The sequence below is a fragment of the Amia ocellicauda genome, chromosome 7 (assembly GCF_036373705.1).
Source record: "Amia ocellicauda isolate fAmiCal2 chromosome 7, fAmiCal2.hap1, whole genome shotgun sequence".
In the NCBI taxonomy this organism is placed as follows: domain Eukaryota; kingdom Metazoa; phylum Chordata; class Actinopteri; order Amiiformes; family Amiidae; genus Amia; species Amia ocellicauda.
This window is the reverse complement of record NC_089856.1, coordinates 7,059,988-7,081,762: the sequence shown is the minus strand read 5'-3', so window position 1 is coordinate 7,081,762 and position 21,775 is coordinate 7,059,988. Positions and strand designations below refer to the sequence as shown.

Genomic DNA, 21,775 nt, shown 5'->3' with positions numbered 1-21,775 from the left:
TATTTCACTAGATCAAAAGCCTCGTCGGCATCTAGTGAAAGAACTGCACAAGGAGCAGATGCAGCTTGAATGATGTGAAGAAGACGATGGGTATTATCAGATGCTAGATTACTCTTATTACATCCTTTTTCATCCTGATTAATATTAATCTGGTCATATAGTTTACCACTTGAGTAATCAATGAGAGGGGATGAAAGCTTTTACAAGCAGTGGGATCTTTATCATTTTTCAACAATAAAGAAATGATGGCAGTATTTACATCTCTATGAAATGAATCTCTCAATATTAGATTGCATCATATTCAATGTTACAGGGCCCAATTGAGTCCAAAATGTGAGACAGAATTCAGGTGGAATTCCATCAGTACCAGGAGATGTCCCCTTCCTCATATCCCATTGCTAAATTAAGACAATTCCTCTCATTACATGACACAGATAAATTGATACATGCATGTTATGTCTAAATTGTCATTCTGTCAGGTAGCACAAATAGAGCTATTTCTGCAATTCTGCAGTTAATTCAAAGTTCTGCTGCAAGAATCCTAACTAAAACAAAAAAACATAGATTTCAACATCCTCCTGTCACCAGCTAAGGGTGGCAAATTTAGCTGGCACACCTGAACGACCATACTACCCTCAGTTTTGCAAGGGAGGTAACTCGTGCCACCAACTATTTCCCACGCGAAGACTCAGAACACCACAATAGACATAGGGAAGTCAACAATGTCTATTTTTCCAGTAATTTGTAAGAGCAGGGCATGTTGTCTGAGTAATAGAAAACAGTGTACAAATATACAATATATAAAACCTAATTTAAATTGCCTTTATTAAAATGGGTGAGAAAAAGAGGCTAAAACCCTAACCTAATACTAAAGAAAAACCAAATGCTAGTAAAAGATTACTATAACACAATAATAATACTCCACATGGTCTCTCAAAAGTGCTAATAATAATATTCTTGTACTTGAGGGAACCAAGTACACAAGTAGTTTAATCTAAATGCTATAGTAATACTGTGCTTTATCTAGAATGAGTCCACTTATAACCACAGAAATGTCAGATTAAACAACTTGTCTCTTTGTAGCTGCTGCTGCAGGAGCCCCAGTCAGGTGAGTGGTAATGTTCTTTAGGGAAGGTGCATGAATAACTGCATTTCTCTCCCTGTATGTCTGTGTAAACAAGGTCACTCTCTCACTGTGCTACGGTACTGTGCTATAGTTCAACCCTGATACCTAGAAGAACAGGGTCTGATAAGAACCAGTTTTCACCAGCAATTTGGGCTTCATACATCATACAAACCCCCCCTTATATTAAACATTACATATGCCTTAATTCTCCCCTGTTTGACTATATGGGTCTTCCTGAACACACCTAGCCACACCACTTATAAACTTTCAGATCTTTTTGCTGTTTGTATCATAAAATTATAGTGCCTGAAGGGGAGGCAACCATTAGGCCTAGGCCTTAAGCCATGGACCCCAAAGATTATTTTTCTCCAATAACAATCTGCCATCCTATAGGAGTTTTTAATTTTCTCTCCTCCACGCCTAATGGTTTATTTACAATCTATAAAGCACTCTGTGGCTACCCAGTGAAGGGCGCTATACTAAATACAGTTCTATTGATTGATAACACAAAATGTTAGTCAACAAATTAATTTACAATATAAAGAAGTACAAGCTGTGCAATAAAGCTAAAAGCTAAGTTTCACTCAAAGGGTGAAATGGCATATTCTAATTTTCCACATGAAATTAAGCAATCTACAACCAATTGACATTTTTATAAAAAAGATTACCTAAATGTGCTTTTTGTCTTTATTTTTGTTGTATTTTAGTTTAGGAACATGTTTGTGAATTTTAAAGTAGACTTCTTATTAAGTCATCCTGCTTCACTGATGTGGAAACCCAAACACCTTAAAGGTTTGAACATTCTGAAACAACAGTGCTTTACACTCACCTAAAGGATTATTAGGAACACCTGTTCAATTTCTCATGAATGCAATTATCTAATCAACCAATCACATGGCAGTTGCTTCAATGCATTTAGGGGTGTGGTCCTGGTCAAGACAATCTCCTGAACTCCAAACTGAATGTCTGAATGGGAAAGAAAGGTGATTTAAGCAATTTTGAGCGTGGCATGGTTGTTGGTGCCAGACGGGCCGGTCTGAGTATTTCACAATTTGCTCAGTTACTGGGATTTTCACACACAACCATTTCTAGGGTTTACAAAGAATGGTGTGAAAAGAGAAAAACATCCAGTATGCGGCAGTCCTGTGGGCGAAAATGCCTTGTTGATGCTAGAGGTCAGAGGAGAATGGGCCGATTGATTCAAGCTGATAGAAGAGCAACTTTGACTGAAATAAGCACTTGTTACAACCGAGGTATGCAGCAAAGCATTTGTGAAGCCACAACACGTACAACCTTGAGGCGGATGGGCTACAACAGCAGAAGACCCCACCGGGTACCACTCATCTCCACTACAAATAGGAAAAAGAGGCTACAATTTGCACAAGCTCACCAAAATTGGACAGTTGAAGACTGGAAAAATGTTGCCTGGTCTGATGAGTCTCGATTTCTGTTGAGACATTCAGATGGTAGAGTCAGAATTTGGCGTAAACAGAATGAGAACATGGATCCATCATGCCTTGTTACCACTGTGCAGGCTGGTGGTGGTGGTGTAATGGTGTGGGGGATGTTTTCTTGGCACACTTTAGGCCCCTTAGTGCCAATTGGGCATCGTTTAAATGCCACGGCCTACCTGAGCATTGTTTCTGACCATGTCCATCACTTTATGACCACCATGTGCCCATCCTCTGATGGCTACTTCCAGCAGGATAATGCACCATGTCACAAAGGTCGAATCATTTCAAATTGGTTTCTTGAACATGACAATGAGTTCACTGTACTAAAATGGCCCCCACAGTCACCAGATCTCAACCCAATAGAGCATCTTTGGGATGTGGTGGAACGGGAGCTTCGTGCCCTGGATGTGCATCCCACAAATCTCTATCAACTGCAAGATGCTATCCTATCAATATGGGCCAACATTTCTAAAGAATGCTTTCAGCACCTTGTTGAATCAATGCCACGTAGAATTAAGGCAGTTCTGAAGGCGAAAGGGGGTCAAACACAGTATTAGTATGGTGTTCCTAATAATCCTTTAGGTGAGTGTATATACACACACACATATATATATATATATATATATATATATATATATGATCCAGCAAACAGGGCAATCAAGTAATCAAGGTCGATAAGGCAGGCGGTAGGTAAAACACAGCACAAACAAGACAGTACAGGAAATCCAGGAGACGGTGGTCGTAGAAGCAAGGTAAGGGTCGAAGGCTCAGTAACACACAAGAAAATGCTTAGAAAAGAAACACAGGGAATATAAGACTTAACCAAGAATGAAGGGAACAAGGGTATATATAAGTGGAGTAGAGGAGAGCAGGTACCAGTGGCTGGGATTGCTGGATGCTTGGGAGCAGAGAGTGATGAGCGAGTGCACTGGGGTTTGTGGAATTTTGATTGAGTTATCATTGTCGTTATCATTAATGGAATTTTGTAAGGGTTCAGACATAACAATAAAAACAATGGCATGGCAATAAAAACATATCGTGCCCTTTTCAGAGTCTTTTTCTCAATCTAGAACAATTTTGGGATGAACTAGAATGGTGAATCAAGAAGCAGCAGTGGACAGCAAGTTCATTTATCATTCTAAAAACTGTGCAGAGCTGCTATGACCATCCATTTTAAAGACCGCAACAGTCAAAAAGGCCAAAGGAGGTCCTACACCCTATTAAATACATTGTGAACAGCTTGTTTGTTTTTGGAATGCTTGTGTATAACATTGTATATTATAAAGGTTTAAGAAAAATGTGAAACACTGCTCTTCTGCAAACATTATTATTATTTTTTTTCTAAACAAAGTTTTTTTCCTTCTCTGATTGCTTACCTGTTGTTTTCCACAGATCGAGGATGATTACACCCTGGAAATGATCACCTACATATTTTTGAGCATAGCCCTCATTTGTCTCTGCCTCACAATCCTTACATTTGTATTGTGCGTTTCAGTCCATAAAGGAAATACTGCCCTTCACTTGCATTTGAGCCTTTGTCTCTTTATGGCGAACCTTCTCTTTTTAGTTGGAGTTGGAGTATCTAAAACAGAAAACAAGGTAAGTGGCACCTTTATAATATAATCAATATGTTAATGATTAACTTATTTGTGAATACACATCTGCATTAACCATTGCAAATTTACAGATTTGTTTATAGTAGGATTAAACTATATTTTAATAGTTTCTGTGGTGTAAATTACTGAACAGAATTCTGAAATCCTGCCAGAAAAGACTTCTTTAAAGATTGTCAAACTATATGTTTAATTAGGACTAAGCATTGAGACAGTTTTTCTCTTTAGGACTAGGCACCTTCTGGCTATTTGTGACTCCCTTGTTTTAAAAAGTTACAGTGTATATATATATTTTGCAGTACCACATTGAAATTGATATCCTTGTTTTAGAAATCAAAATATTAAAATATTTTGTTAGGTTTGTTTTAATTCAAAATGTAGATGCCTTTTTTAATCTTTGTATTATTGTTCTTGGCTGACTTATTTTTATCTAAATCTAAACTTAAAATCTATTGGGAAGGTTGCACCATCTAGTGGTGAGAGTGGAGAAAGTGCAGGCTCTGAAGGAGGGGAGGTGAAGAGGGGTGCAGCAAGTCTTCAGTGAAGAGGAGACCTGGGGACCTGGAGGCGATGTCAAAGAGATATAAAAGATGTTTGAAAAAGTATATTGCTGTGCCAGGGAAAAATCTGTAATATGTTTGTGAATCCCCTCTTGATCTGTACTCTCTCTTATTATAGGTAGTCTGTTCGGTCATAGCAGGAGTCCTCCACTACCTCTTCCTCGCTACCTTTGTGTGGATGTGGCTGGAGGGAGTGCACCTGCTTCTGTTAATAAAGAACCTGAGAGTGGTCAAGTACAGCAGCAGAAACCAAGTGTGCACCCTTCACCTGCTTCTAGTGGGATATGGCATTCCTGCTGTCATTGTGGCCATCTCTGCTGGAGTGTACTCAGAGGGGTATGGAACAGCGAAAAGGTGTGTCTGCCACATATGTACTTCAACAGCATCATGTTTATTAGTGTATTATCCACTGTTTGCCTAGGTAAGTGACACAAATGACTAGAATCATTGTTCACAATTATTATTATTATTATTATTATTATTATTATTATTATTATTATTATTATTATTATTATTATTCAATTATTTCTTGTTATTTTACCGATATTGTATGAAAAATACTTTGTCTGTAAAAATTATAACCTCTTCTAGCCCATTCCCCAGAACAACTGCAATTGAAGCCATATTGTTATGTTTGGTAGTCTGCATAGCACAGATATTGAATTATTAATTGTCTAATTTGCATACAACTAATTCACAAAGCAAGCTGAAGAAGGCTACACTGAGACACATGCAGTCGTGCTCTAGTAGGTACATTTGATCATTGTCATGATCCTAATAGCTATCAGTTTGTACAAGAAATGGTTTGGCCAAGCAAATAGGACCATTTGGGAATGAATTTACATGGGCACAACAGTGTACACCATTATTATTGTTATTATTATTGTCATTGTTGTTAAGTTATTTAGCAGATGCCTTTATCCAAAACATGGCTTACCAAACACTAACAGGTGGCATTTACATATCTTTAAAAAGTGAAGAATATGGCAAACTCTCTTGTACATGACAGTTCCTCACTACTGTTTACATGAGTTTATGTTAGAGAGAGAAATTGCCTTTTCAAATGCAAGCAACCTCATAACTCTGTGAGTGACAGTAGATGGAATAAGATTAAGAAGTTAATTTGTGTCCATGGTAGCTTACCTGTTTGAAAGGTATGCTACACAGTTGAATTAAAATGTTCATTGCTGAAACGAGCAATTTCACGACACTCCTGGCCCATGTAGGAAAATAATGCTATGTTTAATAATTGTCTCTGTTTTTCAGTTGCTGGCTGTCCCATGAGAGAAAGTTTATTTGGAGTTTCCTTGGACCCGTTTGCATTATAATTGTTGTAAGTACATTCTGCTCCATGGTTATTAGCTTGATTGGTTTTATTCTAGAATATACATCCTACATTTCCTTCTGATAATAGTAGAAAAAAGTGCAATTGAAAGAGTCCTTGGCCAGTCCACACTCCCTGGCATTCAATCATTTTAGGATTATAAACATACTGATTTGTGAAACCTCCCATTTCTTTACACACATTCTTTCTGACAAATCTCCATAAAGGTCTGAGTTTTTCCAAAAACCATGCAAATGGGCAGAAAACAATATGTATATTTACCCATTAATGTGAAAGGGCAAAGATTAGCAGAATACTTATCTGAGAAAATGTTTAGATTTAGTAAGAAGTCAATTGGTTTATTTCAGATTAGGGAGTTTCCTAATAACCTAAGAATAAACCTAGAATAAAACATGTTAATTATACACTAAGATATATTTGTAAAATGAGAAACTAATCAAAGACAAATGTTTTTTTTACAGGTGAACATCATAGTCTTTGCTTTGATTCTGTATGGTCTGAGATCACAGATTGGTAATCTCAACACGGATCTTTCTAAACTAAGAGACAATAGGTAAGTAAGATAGTCACTTCATGATCACTACGTTTTGTATAGTGAATAAAGATTTCCTATTATTTAACTTAGCAAGCTTTTGTTAGAACTAAAATGTAAAGTGTACTTTTCATTGCAGACAATTGTTTCCAGATGTATGAATATATTAGAGAAAATTATGCAGTAGTAATGCATCAGTAATTAAAAAAAAAACATATATTTAAAAAATGACAAAAACAATATGTTGTATATCGTAGTATTGTATCCAGTGAGAAAGAAAAAAAAAACTGTGATAATTAAGTAGCAGTTCAAAACACCCACCCTTTAGTATTTTATAGACATTTCCAGAGAAAACCATATAAAGCAGCTCCTTGGACATTCATCATCCAGATCTGACAAAGGACACATTTCATAAGGAGCTTGTCTAATGAAACCATTTCTGAGACATGCATTAATTTGAGGTGTTTTGATTGATTTCTGCACTGTAGACTGTAAAACTGATACCTAAAGGTCTGTCAAATGAAACTACAGTCATTTAATACATATAGTTGTATGATGCACTAATGTTCTCTGCATTATTAAGTACACATTTGTTATTGGTCATCAATATACTAAAATGCTTAAATTAATACAATACAATCTGTTTTTTTCCATCCCCAGATAAGAGCAGAATACAGCAGACTTTTCAGACTCATGCACAAACAGAAGGAGAAACACGAATCATCTGCAATTACCATGAGGACTTTAACTGTAAGTGAGATCCTTCAGTATGGATTGTATGCCTAACATCACAAAACAAGGTTTTCGCAGTATTCAATGTATTCATAACAGTAAGAATCCAACATTTTGTTATTTTAGCATGTACATATTGGCATAGGCGGATTGGCCATCTGGCAATTCTGGTAAATGCCACATGGGCCAGACCATTTTTTAGTTAGTTAGGCCAGTCGAAGCTGTAAAAAATATGTTTTTGCAGGATTTCTCTGCATTAACATTAATTTATCTGATCTGTGTAAACCACTGGGCATCTATAAGACATGTGTTTGGTGTATTGGTGTATTCCAATACATTACATTTGCACTAAAATTAAATCCGTGCCCAATTCAATGCACAAATACCCAAAGGAGAGCTGACATTCTCAGTTGTCTTTCCAAAAAAAAGAAAAAAAAAATGGTGGCTATACTGTATGAAAAATCTCACAAGCAACAACTTTCTGTCAGTTTTTGTTTTAATTTGAGTCATTTGATAATAAATCAATCATTTTTTGTTATAGCACCCTTTCCAATGTTGCCACAGAGCACAGAATAAATTAACAATATAACAGCTATTTAAAACAAAGTTTAAAAATAAAATAAAAATGCTCACACCAGCATACCTTTCCTACACTTTTGACAGACAGAAGCATGGAAAATCAAGTTTAGGCATGTAAAATGGTCAAAGACATTTCAATGATGAATCCATTCATATGACGTGTTGTGGTATGAATAATAATATAAATATCACCTATAATGTCACTATAAATATTACTATACAATACATCATTTTAAAGCTAAACTGATTAATTTTTGTGACCATATTAAGGCATGTTATACATAAAAATATTTTTTTTACATAAAATAAAAGTCACAATTGTATTATTATTACTGTGTAAGACGTTAATGCTAAAACACAAGTGAGCATAATGACTCAAGTTGCCAAAGTGAAGACATTTTTTGTTTTAAGTTGCTTATATGAAACCGGAAAAGTGCTCTACATCTTACTTATACAATATAGCAACACCTAAAGATGCATAAAACTATAGTTTTAGTAATTGTGAGTGTTCCCTTTTAAGAGAAATAAAGAATCCTAGTTATCGTATATCTGTATCTGAGATACAAGGGACCCTAACACATACCCTCAAAGTTTACCAACCAACAAGAAAAACAAAAATCATAATATACAGTATATATTTATTTAGAAACTTAAACAAAAATTAATGAAATAGGGGATTTCAACATTAAACGAAGGCAGCTTGATTTACATACATTTGTATAGGAGTATAATTTTTTTATTTTATTTTTTTAGGATGGATCTAATTCACAAATGCTGCCAAAATAAACTATGACAAAAAACGGACACATTTGGACATGTTATTTTCAGAACCTGTTGAATATTTAGCTTTGATAAATTATAAATCTATTTATCAATAATAGACTAAAAATGTATTCTGTGCTTGTAGATGTTTTGTGTTATTGTATGCATGTATTCAGATACAGGGAATTTCAATCAAATACTGAAAAAACTGTACTTTGAAAATTACTGGTGTACATATTTATGTAACTAAGAACACATTTTTAATCTTCTAAGCAGTTATATTTGTTAATAGAGAATTAGGGTCTAAAATAAAAGGTGGGGATTTACTTTACTGTTATATGCCGATAACTGTTTTTAAAAGTTTTTTGAGATATCGACTGCTTTATGTGTACCATGCATTAATAAAGTGTGCAACTAGCTTTGTTATATGGATCTTATTTACAATAAAAATAACACAATATGAAGCCTTTTTCCAGGTTGACACCATTAAACAATTCAATTGTATTATACACTTACCGGAAACTGAATTTTAATGACCTACCACACAATGGGGGCAAGAAGAAAACATAGATATATATACAGTTTAGAACTACTGTGTTGCAAGTAATTTTATTAAACTACTCAGATTGGACCTTTGCATCTATACATTTATTAAAAACAGAAGCAGAATTGAAGAAATACAAAATAACAAATTGTAATAAAGCCACAATTAAACTATGTCCCCATTCATCTTCATCTTTTCACTTCTCTTTAAAGTTCAGAATTCCTAGTGACAAAGACATAGTTTTCCTAAAATTATATGAGGGGCATTGTTACCAAATCATCATTCTGTTTTGGCGTGATGTCTACACTCAAAAAAATCTTTACTAAATTGCAATTTGTCCACCTTTGTGCATATTTTAACTGTTCTTTGCATGCTTCAAGTGTGGTTGCAACTTCTGCATTCTGTTTTGGAAACCTCTTTATTTCCTTTGATACTGCAACCGTGTCTTACTGCTAGGATTCCTGATCTAAGACAATTAGTGACAATTCTGCTCCCTTTACCAATCCATTGGATTTATTCACTTCCTTTGGAGCCCAAATCAATTGCCTCGATCAGTTCAGCGCTACATTAGACAGAACAACTTGCTGCTCTGGTTCTTGTTTTTAAAGATCAGATAGGACTTCACTCATTATAAGAGATAACAGCTTTAGATTATGAAAATCTGAACTTCACTATCCATATTATCATCATCAGAGATATTAAAAACTATGAACTATGAAGTCCCAATGATAGCAACTACTTGACATATTTTAACATATGTACACATAAAGCATGTACACTGACAAAGGACACTGTTTTTTTAACATATATATTCAGTTTTGTATTTCGGAGTCCTGTGCTTCTGGGTCCCTTCAAGCTTATTATACTGCTTATTATATCTTTCAGTCTCTTTACTGAGTCTCACTTTGTAATTAGGGGTCCTATAACGATGGTACTAGCCTATGTGGGCTAATTGAGGGGTCATGTTGCTAATGTTAAAGGTGTAAACATGCACTCTCAGTAAATGAAAAGTAATGTTATGTTATGTTTCTCTAAAGTTCTAAAGCAATTGAAGGATTTTTATGTATTGTTTTGATTGTTGTTTTAATCTTTTCTTGTACAAACATCCTCTGAGAGTAATAAATAAAGCTTAAGGTTGATCTTACAACAAACATTTGGTTGTTCAGGGGATGTTTTATTGAAGTTATCTTCATTTGGAAAGATCGCCCTCTGTATGCCTGAAATGGAACTGATTTGAAAATGAAGGATGTTGAACAGGTTGCTTGCTGCACTGGTGATTTGATCAGTTGTGGATCAAGCACAGCACACTTCCCGCTCAATACAAGGCCCAAACTGCCATGACTGAGCACAGATTACAGTTCTGCTGCTCGGCTGGAGTAGCTACTCTAGTAAATGGAGGAATTCTGTGCAATTTTCATTATCACACCTGTTATTCTACCTGTTACATAGGCTCCAATTATAAAATAGTGTAGGGTACCAGGGGAGTTTCTTTTAGGGGATCTGCTTATACTCTGTGTTGTTATTGTTTGTTTGTATACGTTCCTGGAGTTAAACCCTCCAAGAGCACCAAATGTGTGTCTGTATGTACAGCTAGAATGGACAGCTATAGTGGATAGTATTATATTTAGTAAATATTTATTCTTGAAAACATGCAGAAATATTTTTCTAGCATGATCAAAACACATTATGCCTTCATTATTCTTGGCCATGACAAAAATATATGACTGTTGCTTTTGTTCAGTTCAGTAACTACTCAAATATAATGCTTCTCATTGTCATATCTTCATTAGCTGCAATGTTAATATTAAGCAACAGAGGAAAACCTTATAAAGAAACAGACATAAGTAATATGTGGTGCATGAGAATACTGGTATGTATATGACCTATATGTTATATACAGTTAGGTCCATAAATATTTGGACAGCAACAAAATTATCATCTTTTTGGCTCGCCACCACAATCGATTTGAAAGGAAACAATCAAGGTGTGCTCTAAGTGTAGACTTTAATCTTTAAATTGAGGGTAGTTACATCCAAATTGGGTGAACGGTGTAGGAGTTACACCCATTTATATATGTGGTCCCCCAATTTTAGGGGCTCAAAAGTATTTGGACAAACTAACATAATCATGAATGAAATTGTGAGTTTCAATACTTGGTTGCAAATCCTTTGCAGTCAATGGAGCCCATAATCAGCAGATGCTTGGTTTCTTCCCAGGTGATGCTCTGCCAGGCCTGTACTGCAGCTGTCTTTAGTTCCTGCTTGATCTTGGGGGTGTTTGCCTTCATTTTTTCCTTAGAAATCAAAACAAACAGAGATCAGAAATATAGGAAAAACATTAGGTGTGGCCAAATCAACTATTTGGTACTTTCTTAAAAAGAAAGAACACACTGGTGAGCTCTGGAACAGCAAAAGGCCCAGAAGACCACGGAAGACAACTGTGGTGAATGACAGAAGAATTATCTCCCTGGTGAAGAATAACCCCTTCACAACAGTTGGCCAGGTCAAAACCACCCTCCAGGAGGTAGGCATATCTGTGTCAAAGTCAACAATTACTTCAGCAGAGTAAATACAAAGGGTTTACCACAAGATTTAAACAGGAAACAGGAAGACCAGATTAGTTTGCCAATCAACAAATAAAGAACCCTGTACAGTTCTGGAACAACATCCTATGGACAGATGAGACAAATACCAACTTGTACTAGAATGATGGGAAGAGAAGAGTATGGAGAAGGGAAGGAACTGCTCATGATCCAAAGCATACCACCTCATCTGTGAAGCATTTTATGGCATGGGCATGTATGGCTGCCAATGGAACTGGTTCCCTTGTATTTATTGATTATGTGATTTATCGCTTTTACACTGTAGTTATTATGGAATCTCATGAGTTAAGGAAAAGCTATACATGTGAGAACCTCCAGGAGATTGATAGTTACCATGCTTGTAGCGTATAAATGCAGGCAAGTGCATTTAAGGCAAGATGTACATGAATATATGCATAGGTAACCTTATATTCTGCAGCTCTATCAAATGTTTATTCTACATTTGATACTTCCCAGGAAGTAAAGCCATTAAATTAAAGTCATTATCAAAATGTTGTAATTCGTTATCCACGACAAAGGAAATGCTTAACCAACTGACAAAGTGAGGCGGCTGCTCAACCAATACAAATTTGCAAAAACTGCAATAACACCTGTCTATGAATAATATTGACTGGATAGTCATCCCTGGTGTCAATCCTTCAATACTGTGACATGGGTTTCTATGCTAGCCATCTTGGCATAATATTGCATTGTGCCATATCCCCCCCATATTTATAATAATGCTGGGAGTCAACCTAACATTATTTATATATGGGGGCTGGTGTTTAATGGTGATGATTATGCTTACTATCAGTCACATCTATCTATGTAGTTAATTATCACCCCAGTTTGTTATTGTTCTAGTTGGAAATATAAATTGGTGGATGTTTCACATTGATTAGAAACATGTATGTCTATCTATCTATCTATTAGATGATATAGCTATATTACATTTCAGGTGTATTTTAACTGCTCAACATTTATTGAGAGTTCCAATTCAAAAGTATTAATATTGTAATACTAGTAAAAAAAAAATTAAAAAGCTTGTAAACCCCGTAATGTTTAATGTATTGTGTATTTTCTTTGATTATTATATATACATACGTTTTTCAAATTAGGGGAAATGGGGATAAACTAGATAACCCACTTTTTATAAATAATTTAATATAGGGAAGTATAGCAATCTCTCAACCTCATCTGAATTTCTGTTACCTGTTTCGAATATCACATTAGGTAGGTTAATTTAAGGAATTAATTTATAATTTCCCAGGTTATTAAACTACGATATAATGATCTACCCTAACATTGTGCATTGTTTACATACAGAACTCCATACACAAATGATAGATGCGTGATACTAATCTGATCGTGTACAAAGGTGACGTTATTGTATAGGCCTGTGTCTACAATAATAGTATTATTAGCCTATGCGTTAACGTAATGATGCCAAGTTTGTTCCTTTTAAACTTGATAGTAATGTTTGTTTTGCGCAACATGCATAGCGTATTTTACGTTACAACCTGACTTCTTTCGCGTTTTATCTATACAACAAATAAAATGAAGACATAATTGATATTTTCTCAGACGGAAGTCAACATTAGAACACGCTTCCTGTTGACGTGCGTGCCCTGCGCCAATCAGATTCGCCGTACTTGGAGGCTGTGGTTCAGCGCTCAGCCAATGCGCGACGAGCCCGTTCTGCTCTCTTTGCGGTCCGGCGTAGGGCTTTCTAAACACACTGGCGGGAGAGAGTTTTTTTTTTTCCCCCCCACCGAAAGAGAAGAGCAAAGTATCTTTTTGGTGTTCGGAGGGAAACCAATTTCAAAGTTGCGTTTTTCCGTTGAAGACGTCAAGCTTTTGCTGTCAAAAATACTTTAAAAACAACGAAGCCTGGAAGACAGAAAATGAAGAACACTAGCAGAGTCTCTTTATAACTAAAACCAGAAATTACACGCTAAAGACATCCGTACCTTATTTACTATAAAAACAGCACTATATTATTACACAGCCGCAGATACGCTAAAAAGGGGTCACTTTCTCTATCTTAGTAGCGCAGGAGCTGGTCTGGTTATTTTTGACTTATCCTCGGGTACTACAAAAAAGTATTTTCGCTCTGCTAGTCGGTCAGTAGCAGCAGAAATGGCGAAGGTGCAAGTGTTGAATGTCGCGGTTCTGGACAACCCGAGTCCGTTTGGGAATCCCTTTCAATTCGAAATCACCTTTGAATGCATGGAGGACCTTCCCGAAGGTAAGTATTTAGAGATCTAGAAACACCGTCTTTTACTTAAATATGTCTGTTTATAAAGCATATATTTCGATGGATGTCCTTTCCCCCTCTCCTCCCAAAGGGAAAAGTGCCTTGTTCGTTGTTGAAATGGCGGGGGGAGGGGGAGGGAGCTACACAAGGAGGTTGACATGTCTATTTACCGGACCAGTCTGTATATTGGTATATATCTATTCGTGTCTTTTAGTTTGATTTAATGTAACGAATTGTAAATATCCTTGCATTTTACTGTCTCAATCTTTAGATGCTTATTGGAGCAGCTATTGCAATACATTGTTCAGATGTACTGTAGTATGTTCTTGTATGTCACGTTAGTCTTTGTTTTAATTGTATGCAAATTTTTTTTTTTTTTTTTTAACCAAAGAAGTCGGAGTGAAATATAAGGCCATTGAGTATATTTTTGTATTACTATAAGTATGCTAGATAATTCTCTTTAATGGATATAGGGATGTGTAGATTGAAAACTAGCCATGGACAGAAATCTTATTCTAAAATATCTATAGCTTGGTCTATTTAGTTTAACTCATACTTTGACATCAAAAATCAAAACCACGTATTGTTAAACGTCGGATATTGCGCTAATTAGATGGTTTTGTGGTTAATAAGCTCAATCAATATTAAGATTTAGCTACGTAGCTGTCCCTAAATAGCTAGTAAGACTTATGATTGAGGGAAATCACACTTGCTGTTTTTAGGTTAGGTGTATAGCCTGCATTTATTTCATTAACTTTAAATGACATTTCTGTCCTTGCTTTAAAATGGAAGTCTTTGAATTTTGGCGCCGGCGGGGCCTTACAACTAGAGAGCGAAAATGCGCTGCTGTCCACGCCTTGTGGAGTTTATTGGCTGCTCCGCGGCGCCGGGGCGGTTTGGGGAAGATCTGCCAGGGACCGATTGGGCTGAGGTTGAGCCGCTGTCACTGCTCTTCTCCTTACCAAGTGAAAAATGCGGGAGAAGCTTTTGTTTCACACGGAACTGGACCAGGTTTTTTCTAACATGAATTTGAAATGGATTATAGGCCTAGATACATTGTCTGCCATTTGATGAGATGAAATGATTTTTGTCAAGAATGTAATCCGCAGAATACATTTCAGAAGCACTGCTTGTATTAGTATTTATTATAGTCGATGAGCTGCTCTCATGAATTGATTTCGCATACAGCGCTTTCAAATGAATACGAGGTTTCTGTGTTTTAAATTGACTCTCTAGTGATCTAATATTCAAAACCAAAAGTCAGCCTTATTGCAGTGTAGAGGCTGATAGGTCCTTCAGTCAGCACATGTTCAATAACAAGTGTCTCTTACACATCAAAGCTAATTGCTATTCTTAATTTGTATGGACATGTTAAATTAAACTACTTGTTACATTAATAATTCCAGTACTGTAATTACTGAAAGTTTATAGTAATACCAGTAACAGTTTCAGTTTAAAGTCAGGTTATGATCTACAGTATTACTGTTGTATTTAGAGAATTGTTATTCTACTACTGTTTTTACCAACATTAGAAAGAGAAAAAATACCCACTTACAGTTTAATGCAGTAATGCATACTTCTAAAAAAAAAAAAAAAGTTTCTCTAATTATATTACATTGCCTGGCCTTGATCTATTGTACATTGTTTTAAGATTCAATAATTGTTTCAGTGGATGCTTAAAATAAATAGATTATGATTATTTTACTGTTACTTTAACATCAACATATCACTTATGGTAAAATTGAAATTAAATTCAATGAGTGCAGAATTGCATTTTTGAATAAACAGAATTTCATGTTGGGTCACCCTCACGACTGTGTTATTCCAACCTAAACCTAGTGAAAATAACAAAACATCCAGGAAGAGACTGATGGCCACCTAGGGTTGTAAATAGCTTGTTTTACATACATGTTTAAACTGTTTTAATTGGTTACAACTTATCACTGTTTAAATGTTTAAGTGTCTTTACTAACAATTAAATATATGGATGCATCATTCAGCTATAGTTTAAATTACACTCGCCAAAGATAGGGAAAAAAGAGCAATGGCTAAATCTACAGGAACTCCAACTTTTTACATAATATCCTCACATATTTAATGTCTTTCCAAAAACTAAATCTGATAAAACAATTTGATCATGAGTTAAGTTTAAAAAATGATGTATTTTGACTAATGCTTATTTTTATGAAAGTGATGACGTTTTTATGCTCTATTGTCAGTCTTGTGCACAGATGATTAACAGAAAGACCAGGGTTGGAGAAAACACATTCTGCAGGCACAAACAATCTGGAAATGTATGGGTAACTCTTTGCCAGTTTTAAATGCTAAGAGAAAAGCTGTGCATTCATCTCGCAACACTCAAATGGATGGCTAACTGAAGTCTATTTCAAACAAATTTCCACTGCATTCTCCTTCAATTTTCTATAATCTTAAGAACCTAAGAAAGTTTACAAACGAGAGTAGGCCATTTGACCCATCATGCTAGTGACCCAAGGATCCTATCGTATTTTTGAATGTTCCCAAATTGTCAGCTTCAACCACATCACTGGGGAGATTAACACCTTCACCTAAAAAAATATGTTCTAGCAATATTTTCAGTTTCCCACTTTGTTTTCACTTCATATGGAAACTCCTCTAGTTCAGCCACAGCACTCTGAGGTTTTTCTATCAACTCAGTTTGGAGGAGCTTCGATTCAGCAGCAATCTGTGTGGCAAACAAAATAAACTGCATGTGTTTATGGCAGTGGTTCTCAATCCTGGTCCTGGGTACACTTTGCCTACTGTTTTTATTCCTGCTGAGCTCTCATTACTTCATTACTAGTAGGGTACTTAATTGAACTCTAATTTAACTAATAACTTAATCTTTTTATAAGCTACACAATTTAAAAAGTAAAATTAAGCAAAATGTTAATTGAGGTTTCAATTAATTTAGAGGTCAGTTGTAACAAAAAAGCCCAGGGGGTCCCCAGGACCAGGTTTGGAAATCAGTGGTTTATGGCATTGATCTAACAAGGAGGTCATAAGTGCAGACTTGGCAGTTTTGCTCAGTGTGATGAGAAGCCCCAGAGAGTGGAAGAGCACCCTTGAAATTAGTCCCTTTTCCATTTTCTAAAGGAGTTTTGCTTCTCAGGCGAGTTTGGAGAATACACTGCAAATTGGAGAAATATTTGAAATTTAAACTGTGTTTAACAGACATGCAGTTGTAGCACATTTTATAGTTGAAAGCAAACATAAGATGTCTTCAATTTATTGCCATTACTCATTTAGCAGCTGAAGCATTGGGGCATCAGGTTGGTTCGTCAGAGCTATATGGAAGTACAGCAGTTGTAGCCCAATGTTGCTCAGTTATTCGCATATGTCCTGTATAGAACCTGGTGTGGTTGAACCTAATGTGTATCTCTTTAGAATGCTTTTGCAACCGTGGCCCTGTGGTGAAAGTGTGCAGCTAGCCTGTTTGCAGCTGCAATAGCACAATCCACACTACTTGAAGAAGACCCGTAATTAATGTCTAACAGGGAAGTACAGGGAAAAACAATCGACAGATTCCCACATAAGCAAAATGTTGCTTGGATTATCGTGTACCCATGCCAAGACACTCCCTACCACACCCCATCTTGCATTATAGTGTTTTTTGGTTTTTCCACTGTATGTCATTCTGCTAACATTTTTGTTTATAGAACTATGAATTAAAGATCCCAATTTTCAGTATAATGTCAAGTGACAGTCAAGTAGCCCTCTAGTTATTGCTGTCCAGCAGGTGGTAGTGACAGCTACCATAATATGATGATCCAATTTGTCCTGCAAAGACTAAACAGTCCTCAAAGCATTTCTCTAGATGTTAGTTTACTGTCTGTCTCACAGGCACACAGTATTCACGTTCTACAAAACGTATCCTGTTATGTAATCCAATGCCCTCAACACTTATTGGCAGCATATCAACTGTTAGTTTTTTGGCACATGGATTTTATTACTAGAAACCTAATGTTGTCGTTGTCATTTAATTTGCCGCATTATTTACATAAAACAGAAATACTTTTCATTTTTAAATGGTTCAGAAATGCTCCAGTGCTGTTTACAAACCTCAGCTCTGCATTACATTTGACTGGTGTTTTCTGCTATTTTTGTGGAATGATTTCAGGCACTGCTCCTTTGTGATCGCTCCATCTTCATAATGTAGTTGTACATACTTCTGTGGAAACGTAATTTCCAAAAATCATGTTGGTTTTGCTGTAGCTTGTTAAATGTGGTATTCCATTATCAGTTACTTTAGCAAACCTTACCTGCAATTATTAACCACAAGACCAACACTTATCGATTAACAATTTAAACATGGAATATTTTGCATTCCTGTTTGAAAGCAACTGTTTTACAAAATCCTGAGGACTTTTAATGTACAACCTGACAATCCTACAGTACAGGGTTGGGCTGATATTAAAATTACACTTGGCACTTACTGAACAATAATTACGTGGTAAGGTGCACCTTATAATTATTTCTTTTAAGCCCTATTCAGTAAGTCAAATGAAGCATTACACTTGATGGCGTCCAGGGTGATTTTTCCGGTCAAGGTCACTTTTTCACTTTAGCTTGGCCTTTGCGCCAGGTCAAAGTCTGAAAGGGGTGTTTTTGTGAGAGTGGGGAGAAGTGTCGTCCTCCATGAAATAATTTATTAAAAGTTGTCAACTGTATAATTCTCCTGTGTTTCAGATTTGGAGTGGAAGATCATCTATGTAGGTTCTGCCGAGAGTGAGGAGTACGACCAAACTCTCGATTCAGTTCTGGTTGGTCCAGTTCCAGCAGGAAGGCACATGTTTGTGTTTCAGGTGGGTACAGTGATTTTGTAGCTATTGGTTAATGTTTGGAGAAAATCAGATCCTGTAACTGGCAAAATTTGCATGACATGATTGACCAGGAAGAATATTTGGAAGAACAACATCTTGCACAATGATGATGAGCTGCTTCCTATGCTCCATGTAGTGTCACAACTTTTGACATACTTTAGACATACTGGTCATTCCATATTAATTTAATTTATGCCTCTGAATATAATTAACTTTTTTTTTATCTTTTAATAGCAGCTTATGTAGTGTATGTTACTTGTAGTGTAGTAGGCCTATTACTTTTACAATGTGCATCTACTCTATATATACTGATTACATATTCTTGTCTGTAAAGCAATAGTTCGTCATTTAAAAACACATTAGTTACATCATGCACTGTACTTTCTAGATGATACATTTCTAATCTACAAAGTTTTTTTTGAGCCATTCTGTAAAACTGTAAAAAGCAAACTAGTAAATTACTAGTAAATGTTTGTTTTACGAGTTCCAATGTTTCTACCATGGTTTGGAGAGAACTTCACATTCCATTAGTTAAAGAGCAGCATTATTGTACAGTAGCACTGACTAATTCCACAGCATTGTCATAATTGGTAGTGCAGTGCTGGAAATGTTTTGTACATTTTAAAGTTTATTAGATGTGTATATATACACCTATGTGTGTGTGTCTGTGTATACATATCATATGTGAGCACTGGTAGTATGCATTGATTAAATACTTTTCTCCCCAGCCAAAAGGGTAGATTTTCTGCAAAAGTTTATTCCTCATTAATTGCAAACCTTAAGACTTAATGTTATTTTTAATACAAATGACATGAGCAAAAAAAATCATCAATGACCAATTTAAAATGAATTTAAGCATTGAACTTTTTTTTTATAGCCAATTCATACACACACTTTGGTGGGTTTGACTGTTCCTTTTCTAAGCCATGGGTTTGTTTCTACTCTAACCCAGATTTTGTATTTTTGTTAGGCGGATGCTCCAAACACTGGCCTCATCCCTGAAAGTGATGCTGTGGGTGTGACTGTAGTCCTGATCACTTGCACCTACAGAGGCCAGGAGTTTATCAGGGTGGGCTATTATGTCAACAATGAGTATACTGACCCAGAGCTCCGGGAAAACCCCCCTCTCAAACCAGACTACACACAGGTAACTGCTCTCTGCGCTGGTCCAGTCTTCTCAGTAGGCAATACAGGATGTATGTGTTGTTATCCCTTGATGATAACACTTTTGTTGTATATAATCGGTGACCCACTACATTACAAAAACAAATTAAATGGCATAAAAGCTATGGTGAAAATGTGGCAGCTTTACATATTTAGAATTATTGTCCCTCTTCATTGGAGTTTCGTCATGTTGTTCTTTAACTGCATTTCACAGTGTCAAACCCATAAGAACATAGTTTACAAATGAGAGGAGGCCATTCAACCAATAAGATTTGGGTATTTAGTTTGTCCCTAGATTTAAGAGAAAATTAATATATCTCACAATTAATAAATGGTGGTTCCTCCCTTGTGTTTAAGCTCCAGAGAAATATCCTGGCATCTAATCCCCGTGTCACCCGCTTCCACATCAACTGGGAGGGTTGTCCTGACAAGATGGAAGACGTAGAGAATGTTGACCCAGCTCCCAATGCCATGTTGCCCCCCAGCTGCGCCCCCACTAAGAGTCCTGGGCTCAGTCTTCTACCCGAGAACTCCATGGACTGTTTGTAAAGTGTGTGCTTATGTGACCCCCATCCTCGCACTCCGCACCCCCACTGCCGGCAATGCCTTAAAGCACTCCCTGGCGACAGGCCCTGAAGGATCGCCCCGTCTCCCTCAGTCATCCTTTCAAGTGGGTCGACTTCCACTGTGGAAGCAGAATCTCCGCTACATGGCAAATCTCTGCAGTCTTTCTGGACTTGTTTGAGCAATTACCTGGCACTTTTTGTGCGGAGTTGGCACTTGCTACTTCTCATAATTGGGACACCTTTTGTAAGAAACTACTGTCACTAAGATACTTTGTTTTTAAGAAAAATATTGAACTGTTTATTTAATGGAAAAAACAGTGTATAATGTTTGTGTGTATTTAGTCCTGCAAACCAGCTTGGTCTGAATCTTAAGGAATGTGAGGCAAAGGGGGGGAAAGCAGCTTATACATTTGTAAACATCTGTATATATGTTTTTTGTTTTGTTTTTTGATGTTTTCAGAATAAATTCTTACCTGTCTTTTTTTTTTTTTTTTGTATTTTGTTGTGTTTTACACAAGACTTGTATAAATGGTACTACTAAATAAATGTATGTCTTCCTTTTTTAAGTGGGTTTTCAGAGAAGGTGATATTTGTTGCTCTAGCTAGTTGAATTTGTATTTCTAGCTGAAAAATAAGAATCGACAACTGGTTATACAGAAGAGGTGGCATTTCAAGATTTGCTTGTTACGTTGTGTATCTGTCCTCATATTTCTTGAAAGATCTAAATTTGTCATGTGGCTTGTCAGATTTTACTTAATGTAGGCAGATTAGTGCCAGGACACTGGAACAGTGTATAATTTAAAAATACAATACAAATTAAATTGCTTTTTACTGTTTAACTCATTCACTTTTGTTCTATACGAAGACTTCTTAACAAACATGATTACATTTTCTATCCAATCAAACATGCTGCGATGCATAAAATTCCCATTCACAGCACTAAAGTCTCATTTGTAATATTGGTTGAAGGGCTATGTTGCGATTTTAGGAGTTAAAAGTCGAGGGCTGTGATATTGACGGAGATGAGGAGTTTGAGGGATTTGCTGATAAGGTTCATGGTATGTACCTATAGAAATGGATGGATTAGGTGACACAGACACCCATATACCATGGGAAGGT

At 36.2% G+C, this 21,775-nt stretch overlaps 2 protein-coding genes across 2 annotated transcripts; both read left to right on the top strand.

The window, feature by feature from the left end:
- The first annotated feature begins 3,408 nt into the window (after positions 1-3,408).
- On the top strand, positions 3,409-7,294 carry LOC136753813 (adhesion G protein-coupled receptor E3-like). The gene is made up of 6 exons (XM_066710201.1): positions 3,409-3,513; positions 3,973-4,179; positions 4,872-5,107; positions 6,020-6,086; positions 6,560-6,651; positions 7,291-7,294. Exons 1-6 carry the CDS (start codon positions 3,409-3,411, stop codon positions 7,292-7,294), a joined length of 711 nt encoding a protein of 236 aa, XP_066566298.1.
- A 6,256-nt stretch (positions 7,295-13,550) lies between these two features.
- asf1bb (anti-silencing function 1Bb histone chaperone) lies at positions 13,551-21,499 on the top strand. The gene is made up of 4 exons (XM_066708136.1): positions 13,551-14,076; positions 18,793-18,908; positions 19,897-20,073; positions 20,448-21,499. The coding sequence occupies exons 1-4, from the start codon at positions 13,968-13,970 to the stop codon at positions 20,637-20,639; spliced, it is 594 nt and encodes a 197-aa protein (XP_066564233.1). The 5' UTR covers positions 13,551-13,967; the 3' UTR covers positions 20,640-21,499.
- Positions 21,500-21,775: the final 276 nt, after the last annotated feature.

Bases quoted from the DNA above. Each gene is read 5' to 3' on its own strand.
- LOC136753813 (XM_066710201.1), top strand. From the start codon at position 3,409: ATGAAGGGAACAAGGGTATATATAAGTGGAGTAGAGGAGAGCAGGTAC. The intron at 3,514-3,972 runs GTTTGTGGAATT...TGTTTTCCACAG, and splicing joins TGATGAGCGAGTGCACTGGG to ATCGAGGATGATTACACCCT. The intron at 4,180-4,871 runs GTAAGTGGCACC...CTCTTATTATAG, and splicing joins TATCTAAAACAGAAAACAAG to GTAGTCTGTTCGGTCATAGC.
- asf1bb (XM_066708136.1), top strand. From the start codon at position 13,968: ATGGCGAAGGTGCAAGTGTTGAATGTCGCGGTTCTGGACAACCCGAGT. The intron at 14,077-18,792 runs GTAAGTATTTAG...CCTGTGTTTCAG, and splicing joins CATGGAGGACCTTCCCGAAG to ATTTGGAGTGGAAGATCATC. The intron at 20,074-20,447 runs GTAACTGCTCTC...CTTGTGTTTAAG, and splicing joins TCAAACCAGACTACACACAG to CTCCAGAGAAATATCCTGGC.